General features: G+C 44.8%; 1 protein-coding gene across 1 annotated transcript; it reads left to right on the top strand.

The window, feature by feature from the left end:
- Window positions 1–4966: 4966 nt before the first annotated feature.
- On the top strand, window positions 4967–8198 carry FIGLA (folliculogenesis specific bHLH transcription factor; the record flags this gene model as incomplete). The annotated part of the gene is made up of 3 exons (XM_081333430.1): window positions 4967–5194; window positions 7178–7330; window positions 7986–8198. 3 exons carry the CDS (start codon window positions 4967–4969, stop codon window positions 8196–8198), a joined length of 594 nt encoding a protein of 197 aa, XP_081189556.1.
- Window positions 8199–9886: the final 1688 nt, after the last annotated feature.

Genomic DNA, 9886 nt, shown 5'->3' with positions numbered 1-9886 from the left:
GAGGGAACTGCCAATGATCTTTTCGGCCATCGTCACCACTCTGCACCACCTTCCTGTCTGAAGCAGGGATGCTTGCAACCCAGACTGTGATGCAGTATGGCAGGATGCTCTCGATCGTCCCTCTGTAGAAAGTGGTCAGGACAGGGGAAGGAAGATGTGCTTTTCTCATGCGACGCAGAAAGTGCAGGCACTGCTGTGCCTGCTTCACCAGTTTCTCGCTTTTTAGCGACCAAGCCAGCCTACTCGTTAGCTGCACACCCAGGAATTTGATGCTGGTAACCATCTCCACAGGTGAATCATTTGTGCACAGAAAAGTGCCGCTGTGCCTGCCTTTTTTGAAATCGACAATGATCTCTTTGTTTTTTCCAATGTTTAAAACTAGGCTGTTTTCCTTACACCAGTTCACCAACCCCTCAATCTCCTTGAGGTAAGCTTCCACCTTGTCATCATGAATAAGGCCCACTACTGTTGTATCATCTGCAAACTTCACAATATGGTTGGTGGCAAACCTAGCGCAACAGTCATGGGTCAACAGGATGAACAGCAGCGGACTTAGGTCGCAGCCCTGAGGAGAACCTGTGCTCAAGGAAATGGTATTAGAAGTATTTGTTCCAGCTCACACATTTTGGGGCCTGTTGGTAAGAAAATCCATAATCCAGTTGCACAAATTATATTAATTAATTACATTATATTAATATAATGCTGAGGTTGGTGGGGGGTTATCAAACTAGGAGAACAAATTAATAACAATAATTAATCATGCATAGACAGAATATGCAAAAAGGTTTTTTGAATGCAGAGGTGAAAACTCACCCATTTGCAACCTTGAATCCAGACTAGAATGTGAAATAAGCAATGCCATTAAAGTTTTAAGGAACAGGAAGGCAGAGAATAGATGCAAGAATCTCAGAAATATTAAAGAGAAAAGCAACAAAGATGATTGGGGGACTGGAGGCTAAAGCATATAGGGAACGGTTGCTGGAATTGGGTATGTGTAGTTTAACAAAGAGAAGGGTGAGGGGGGACATGATAGCAGTGTTCCAGTATCTCAGGGGCTGCCACAAAGAAGATGCAGTCAAGCTATTCTCCAAAGCACCTGAAAGCAGGACCAGAAGCAACGGATGGAAACTAGTCAAGGAGAGAAGCAACCTAGAACTAAGGAGAAACTTCCTGACAGTGAGGACAATTAACCGGTGGAACTCCTTGCCTCAGGTAGCTGTGAATGCTCCAACACTGGAGGTTTTTAAGAAGAGACTGGACAGCCATTTGCCTGAAATGTTATAGGGTTTCCTGCCTGAGCAAGGGCTTGGACTAGATGACCTCCAAGGTCCCTTCCAACTTCTTCTTCTTCTTCTTCTTCTTATTATTATTATTATTATTATTATTATTATTATTATTATTATTATTATTATTATTATCATTATCATTATCATTATCATTAAATCTCCAAGGCAAAATCAGCAAAACCTCTAACCAAACTCTGCAAGGAGGCCACTTGCTCAAAGACTTTAAGCACACAGCTTTTATTCCACTTCCTAGAAAAGCAGGAACTACAGAATGCCATTAACACAGTATCATTAATCTTATCAGTAATGTAGTAAATGGTTTAATAAGTTTTTTCTTAATGAACCCAGAAAGGTTCAATAACGCAATTAGTAAAGCTCAGACCAGATTTATGAAAGACAGCGGCACTTAGAGAGGGCTTTTCAATCTAAAAACAATTGGGAGATATTTAGAAAAACCAAAGGACATAATTTTATAGTTGGTCAGTTACACAAAAGCCACATACCATCATGAAATACTGATCAAAACCCTGGAGCAACTTGAAATGGATGGCAAAAACATTAGAATTATAATGAATCTGGGACAAGTTTCTGTTAAGGCTGAGGGAGATTTTTCAAAGACGTTTTGGTCCCCCAAAGAGTGTCAGGGATTTCTCCTGTCACCGCTCCACGTCACCCCTCTGTACCAAAGGCATATGTGATGAGCTAAGCACAGAATCAGGACTTTCAATGGCGAATATGGAAATAAACCACTTCATACTGGCTGATGATACTGTACTTCTGGAAGGAAGTTAGTTAGGAAAATTCTAACCAAGAAAATAGAAACAAGCAGCAAAAAGTAGAGGCTATGATTTACTATGACAAACTGCAAGGTGCTAGGCAATCTCAAGGGATAAGGGTCCTTCCAAACTGAAAACTATAACCAATGAAATCCCTTTGCAGAACACAAGAAGTTTGTCAATCTCGGGCATTTAATTATAAAAACAGGAAAACAGTGAAATAAAGCGTCAAATAGAAGATGGCAGGAAAGCCTTTTCAGATGTGAAGTATATTCTTATCTCAGGTGAAAAGGTCTTAAAGCTAAGAAGGACCAAATGCTGGTCTGATCAAACATCACTATCAACCCTGGACAATATCCAGGGAGGTTATGAGCAGATGGAAGCCTTTGAAATGTGACTTTCGAGAATCCTGGAAGTCACAGAAATAGCACAGGAGAGGGGGGAAAGCCTCAAAAGACCACCAGACAAAGAAAGCTGAGATATTTGGGGCAGATGTTCCAGGCAACTGGAACATGGGACCCTGTCAGAAGGAGCAGCAGGAGGAGGGGGAAGCAGGGGGTGACAGGAGTCACAACAGAAATAACTGGAGTGGTCTGAATGAAGAAGGTAAGAGGGGCACAGAAGCTGGCAAAGTGGAGACTCAGGTCCACCAGGAGAAAACACTCCAGTGGAGCCACATCCCTCAGACTTATACTTGGGGGTCTTTTTCTGTTCCCTTGTCTAGAATATTCATGGTGTAAATGTGCATAATGTCTTCATTTTGTAGGCATTCTACTGCTCTTATTGAAGAATATGCAAACGCAGCTATGGGTCTCTATTTCTAAGTCCAACTATTTATTTCCAACTCTTTACAGTTCAGACACTGACCCATTTTGCCCAATACCCGTACAACACAACATATCATGCTGAAGGGAGGAGGCTCCCATTCTATTGTTTTAATATATTTTTTATTAAAATGTTCGTATAGGGAAAAGATAAATGTGAAATGCAAAATAGGAAAAGATAAAAGTGCAAAAAATATTGATATAAAAAGCAGTTACAAACTTGTATTTCAATCCTCTTTAAAATTACATTTAATTTCTTTCTTCCTATATTCAACCCATTTTAATCAACAAATCCATAAATCAGCAATTATTGTTTCCATTTTCAGCAAAATGTTCATAAGAGGTATTTATAAAATACTTGTTCAATTTTCCATAACCAACCAATAAGTAACAAGTAATGTGTTGCACAAACCTAATCTGTTTTTTTTAAAAAAAACACACCACAATTCAATGTACTGTGGAAACCCAAATATTGGAGAATATTTGACATCATATTCCTAAAAGGGAATTTCCATTCTCTTCTGTTTTTATGCCAGAGAGAAGTACAGGCCAAGATGACTGGGAATTTTTCACTGATATCGCTGACATGCGTTCTGTTGTTAAGCCAACTTCAATTAAGAGGAACGGAGGGTTATTCAAAGGCCAACAACCTTTGAACAGGAAATGAAGGCAACTGCTGCAGTTGTAGGATCTCATCTCCTAGGCTGCACTCTCGCCAGTGCCCTCTGCATCATGCTGAACCGTCTGCAAGGGCAGCCCCAAGCACTTCTTATTACAGTAGTTTAAACCAGGAGCTAGAGCAGGGATCTTCAAACTTGGCCCTTTTATGACTTGTGGACTTCAACTCCCAGAATTCCTCAACCAGCGTGCCTGGCTGAGGAATTCTGGGAGTTGAAGTCCACAAATCATAAAAGGGCCAAGTTTGAAGACCCCTGAGCTAGAGTGTTGATAACTGAGGTCAGGTCGTCTTTGACCAGGAAAAATGGTTCAACCTGTTCCTTAAGATGGAATGTGACTCCCTTGCAACTCACAAGCACCAAGTGCCCAGGCAGCCAAATCCTCCCTTAATAGTCCCTCAATCTGAACTCTTTCTTGGTTTAGGAGTACAGCCACCATCTGAATAGATGTCAGCAGCTAGTTTCCCTTGGGTCATCTTGAGAAGCTAAGCAGGCTCAGCCCTGACTTCCATCCTGGATGGGTGACCAGGAAATCCATGGCGTTGGTTAGACAGTGAAGCTGACGGCATTGGCAAACCCATGGCCCACTCCATGCTTCACTACAATAGGAAATGCAGCCCCAGCATCTTCCCACCACCACCACTTGTTCCTCTGGGCATCTTGTAGAAACTGCTGCTTTCAAGCAGGGTGGGAAGAGCTGCCCCAGCGGGACCAACTGGAATCAGCCATCCCATAACAGCAGCAGCAGCAGCCCTGAAATCTGGCACAGTAGGTTCCAGAGCAGATCCTTTTCCCTAAGTGGTTCTCCCAGGTGGCTCAGATTCCCTGGGGTTCCACTCAGGGTACTCAAAGCGGCTTCAAAGCAAGCTGAACCTCAGGGAGGCAGAGGAGATCCGGGGTTTAGCCAAACCCAACTCAGGCTGCCTGGAATGAGAAATGCAAAAGCACTCGGCCAATTTCAAAGTTGCACACTGACTTTTCTCCTCTAATTGGTTAGAGGCTGAACACCTGACGAGCCACTAGCCAGGCTGCTGACCTCCAGCGAGGGGGCCTGTCAGGGGTTAGCAGCTTCAGCTCAGCCAAGCTAATTGTGATGAATACAGGGAGGGGCTGGAGTCTCCCATTCTCCATAGCTCACCTCCCAGCATCTGAGCGATGGCTCCAAGATGAAACTGTAAGCATCAGAGAGGAAGAACCGGCCTTTAAAATCCAGACTCTGTGAAACTGCAGTTTTGCAGGAGGGGAACTGCCCCTGCTCCAGAGGTTGCAGGCCACCTTGTCCCTCCCCCTTCCGTCTCTTTCCCCTTAAGAAGTTGCATGACAGACAGACGGACAGAACCTGCTGCAGCTGTGGGGGCCTTGCTCCGGTGATGAATGGCTCTGTTTTGCAATATAGGGCAAGCATGGCCAAGGAAGCCTCTGGTGGGGAATCTCAGCAGCTGCCTCGGCTCTTCCTGGCCCCTCCAGCTGAAGTCCTGGGTGAGATCCTAAGCAAGCAGTTTGGCTCCCTGCCTTTCATGGCGCCCATTACACGGATGAAGAGGAAGCCGTCTGGCTACTATTATCCCACCGAGAACCGGGAGCAGGTCCTGGGTCGGAGACGGGCAGCTAATGCCAAAGAGCGAGAGAGGGTAAGCAGGCATGGGGCCCTTCCCCACTGGCTCACCTGGCCCATCTTCTTCCAAGGAAGCAGCCCTGGCTCAGGCCTCAGGAAAGTGTCTGGTTTGGTTTGGTCTCTGCCTGCAACTGAGGGTTGTCTGGGCAGGCAAAAAGCAGATGCAAACTTGTGGTGTGTCCCAGCACTCCCCAAGCTGGCAGCTTCCAGGTGTGTTGGGATGACAAGCTGGCTGGCTGAGAAATGCTGGGAATTGCAATCCCTACCCATCTGGAGTCTCCAAGGAGACAGAAGGCTGAGTTTGAAAACCCTCCTCACATCCCATGGGAAGAAAAATACCACCACCACCACCACCCCCACACACACATACTCCTGCACTTCAAGGGCAGCTGCACACCTAGGAATAGCCACATCTGTGATTGGTCTCTGTTGTGTTCAAGGGTCCACACTTAGAGGTTAAATGCAATGCTCTTTCATACTGGCCCATAGGTTATGCTTGCCTTGTCCAAACTCTGGTGCCCATCTGGGAACTCTGGTCCTAACTGAGGCAGAAGCTGCATGGTGGGCGATGGCCACATGTGTAATTGCAATGGGGGGGAGGTCTTCAAAAAGCACCACAAATGCCCAGATTGTCCATCTTCTGAAAGTTCTTCAGTAAATGATGTTTTCATTATCCCTCCCAAAACAGACATTGAATTTGCAGAAGCTGCATGCAGCTGCCAATTTTCCCCCAAATTCTTAATACCCAAGAGCTGAGGGGAGACTGTCCTTCTGGAGGCTTGGAGCTGTCTTTCTTAAAGTTGGCCCCAGGGTCTCCAGAGGCCCCTAGGACCCTCTCAGTGGCCCTCCAAATCAAAATTATTGGAAAATATTTCCAAAACGTTAAACTTTTCTCATTTTTATTTGTTAAAAATAAGTTTTTATGGGAAATTTGTTAATGCATAATGGGTTTAATGTTATTTTTACATGATTCAATTAATATTTTATGAAAGAATCATTTTAATTAAAGGCTGGGAAGGGCTTTTTCTTGTAGGGAAGGTGGTAGAGAGACACTAGAAGCTAGTGTGGGAGGGAATGGAATCAGACCCCTTGGGCGGCTTAGGTCAACCCAGACTTTTCCGGAATAGCTTTCTTAGCTTTCTCCCCTGAGAAAGGGGCAATGAAACAGTTCTTGGCATTTTTGGAGCAAGTTCTTATCAACTTCAAAAGTTGACTTTGCATAAATATTGGAAATGCGTCAATGGTTAATCTCAGTCTGCAGAGGTTGTATCAGGAGGCTGGCAGTAACATCTTGCCAGAGACAAAAGGCCAGGTTTCATGCCCTCCTCCGGTAGTTCTTTCAGTCCTGGTCTGGATCATTAGCCATGGTTTATTTGTGGTTTATCTAATAAGATGTAATTGGATAGATTCACACAACCAATTTTTTACTGTCATAGTGGAGATCATGAAACGCCAAGCCAGCTGCATTTTTGGCTTAGTGTGATATGTGAAACCTGTTCAGCTGAAGACTCCACAAAAGTAGCAGTTTTGGGGAGACAATGTGAAAGAGGCTCTCCTGTCATTAGCCTGATCTGATGCTTTGTTACAAAAGCTTTGATAGTGACAGCCAGCATCACACATCTTTAAGAACCTTGTAAAACTATGTTTGGCATATTTGCAAAACTTTTTAACAGTCACTATTGAGCACTATTAAAACTCAGTATTTTATTTTTTAAGAACCTTGTAAAACTATGTTTGGCATATTTGCAAAACTTTTTAACAGTCACTATTGAGCACTATTAAAACTCAGTATTTTATTTTTTAAGAACCTTGTAAAACTATGTTTGGCATATTTGCAAAACTTTTTAACAGTCACTATTGAGCACTATTAAAGCTCATTATTTTATTTATCTCTTCTAATGAAATTGCCATGTGCAACTTTCTCTTCACACAAGCAAGTATCAAGGCCTCTAGCTGACTTTGATCGCTCACCTCGCATCCCCCTTTTTTGTCTAAACAGATCAAGAATCTGAACAGTGGCTTTTCCAAGCTGAAATCTATTGTCCCATTGATTCCAAAAGACCGGAAGCCAAGTAAGGTGGATATGCTTAAAGCCACAGCTGAATATATTCGCCTGTTGCGCCTGATTCTGAAAGAAACCGGAGGGCTTGAGGTAGGTGTGAAACTGCTGTCCAGCTAAGATAATACTGTTCTGGGACTTGAATGTCTGATCCTGCACTGCGTGATATGCAAGGACTCTCTCTTGCCAAATTCCAAGCAACAGGCCTCTTTTTCATATACTCACTTTTAATTTTTTAAAACGTAGCCAAAAGGGCACTCTACGCTGATTAAAAGCTTGAAATAAGCATGATGACAAAATGGTATCGAGCAGCAAAATCTGAGTGAAAGTGCGCACAGCCAGTCTCCTGTCCTCCAACAACTCCCCCCCCCCAAGAAAAGAGTTATGGGAAGGTGAACATCCTGAGGGCCCATGAATATGTGACTTTCCACCACAAAACTGGACACAACTCTTGTGGCATTCCAAAAGTTGGCTCTGGATTACAGTATGTCAGTTAAGGCAACAATTATTAAATACATTTCTAACATGTTATACTTTATTTGGCCAGATGTGCTTAGACACCCAAGGAATTTGTCTCTAGTATAGAAGCAGTGTATTTGCAAAACAACAGAATACAATAATAATACTAAAGTGTTCAGCCAACAAAAGGGGGAAGTAAAAAATAAAAGACAATATTGCAGCCACACCCCAAGAGTTCATATACATACACATTAGGGGGGAAAAACTTAGTCACACTATATTTTGTCAGGTGGGAGAATTGGGTGTTCGGCTGAGCGATGGCCCCAGAGAAGAAACTGTCCCTCGGTCCAGTTCTTCTGGCATGCAATGCTCCCCAGTGCTGCCCCGTCTCCGATTACTGAGCTGCACCTGGAATTCTCCTTTATCCCTCCACCATGTTTGGGCTGATCGGCAACAGCCCACCCGAGATGGGGAAGTGGCCTTTGGGACTGCACAGCATTAGATGTCGGGAGTGACTGTCTCATTTCCCAAAGTAAATAGCGCCCTTTTGCTTGCTGGGATTTTTTCCCCTTATGTGGAATGTTTGAATGGCATTTCCACACCAAGCCTGAAGTGGCACAATAGTTTTGTAGCTTCAAAATTTGTCAACCATTCAAGATGGACTAGAACTAATGCCTTGTCAGACCTTGTGACTTTATTCCAAGGCTGCAGCCACAGAATCTTGCAAGTCTGAATGCACTTTCCCCTCTTTCGCTTCATGAGAACGAGATAAAATCTCTTCTGTGATACTCACTCGCATTCTTTTCTCTGCCTGGGCTTAAGCCCCTCTTCTCTGCCCACTGTCTTGGCGGCTGGTCTTCCTCCTGGCCCTCAAAGCCATGGGGTCTTCCCTCTTGTAAAGGAATGCAGGGATGACCTTGGAAGCCAGGAGAAAGAGCTGCAAGCTGGACAGCCAGCATGTGAATCTGACTCCACCAAAGGAGAGGAGTGGGAAGCGATTCAGAGCATAGAACATAGAATAATAGGGTTGGGAGGGACCTTGGAGGTCTTCTAATTCAATCCCCTGCTCAGGCAGGAGACCCTATACCACTCTGGACTTTCTTTGGGGTTGATGGGATAGATACACACGATCATAGTGTCGTGGGAAAAACCCAATGGAAAAGACAAGAGGCAGCAACACAAACCAATAATTCTTACTTTAAGATTCAGAGGTTTATTTTTCTAATAATTTGGAACATAGTAAGCATAATAACACATCATTATGTACATTAATAACCCATTGCAATGAGGACCATATGGTTATAGCAACCATGAGCTTTGTTGAACTCACCTCATCTTCATTCCTGCGCAACAAACTCACTACACAACACTGGCGATGAGGGTGGGATCCTGCTTCTCCAAAAGAGCTGAAGTTCACTAGGGGAGAGGCAGTGCACGCCTGGAGGGAAAAGGCATTCCCCCCCCCACTACGGCCAGACACGCTAGCGACCACGCGCTCAGTGGATCAGTCCCTGGGCATCGGAGAAGCAGGATCAGAAGACGCAGGAACCAGCCGAGTAGACCAGAAGATGCCCAAGGTCGGAAGGCTTCGCGAATTCGATATCAAGCGTCCAGAGGGATGGCCATCCTACTTGTCCCAGGTAGAAAACTACCTCCGGGCAAACCAGGTAGCTGAAGATGGGCTGAAGGCCACCATGCTGCTCTGTGTGTGCGGCCCAGCCACATTCGACCTGGCTGAAAATCTGTTCACCCCGACGCCACTGGAGTCAGTTTCCTACGCTGACCTTAAGAAGAAGCTGGGAGAGCATTTCCAGCCAAAGATGTCGGTGATTGCTTGGCGTTACACTTTCAAACAGCGATTGCAGCAGCCTGGTGAGACAGTGTCAGAATACATCACGGCCTTGAGGCAGGCTGCACACCTTTGTAAATTTTCTGATGTAGAAGAGCGACTGCGAGACAGGCTCGTTTGCGGCCTACAGAACCGAACGCTCCAACAAAGACTGTTTGCCAGACCGAATTTAACCTTCTTGGAAGCCCAGGATGAAGTTATGGCAGACGAAGCCGCCGGGGGTGCAGTCCAAACCGTCCAGCCTGCCAAAACAGCGAAACATGAATAAACAGTCCACCACGAGGATGCCAAACGCTCGGAGGAATCTTCAGAGGAAGAAGACCCTGAAGTCAACAAGCTAC

This window comes from Vipera berus (genome assembly GCF_964194415.1).
Source record: "Vipera berus genome assembly, chromosome: 8".
Lineage (NCBI taxonomy): Eukaryota > Metazoa > Chordata > Lepidosauria > Squamata > Viperidae > Vipera > Vipera berus.
Note: the sequence above shows the minus strand (reverse complement) of the source record. Positions and strands in the feature narration are given on the sequence as shown.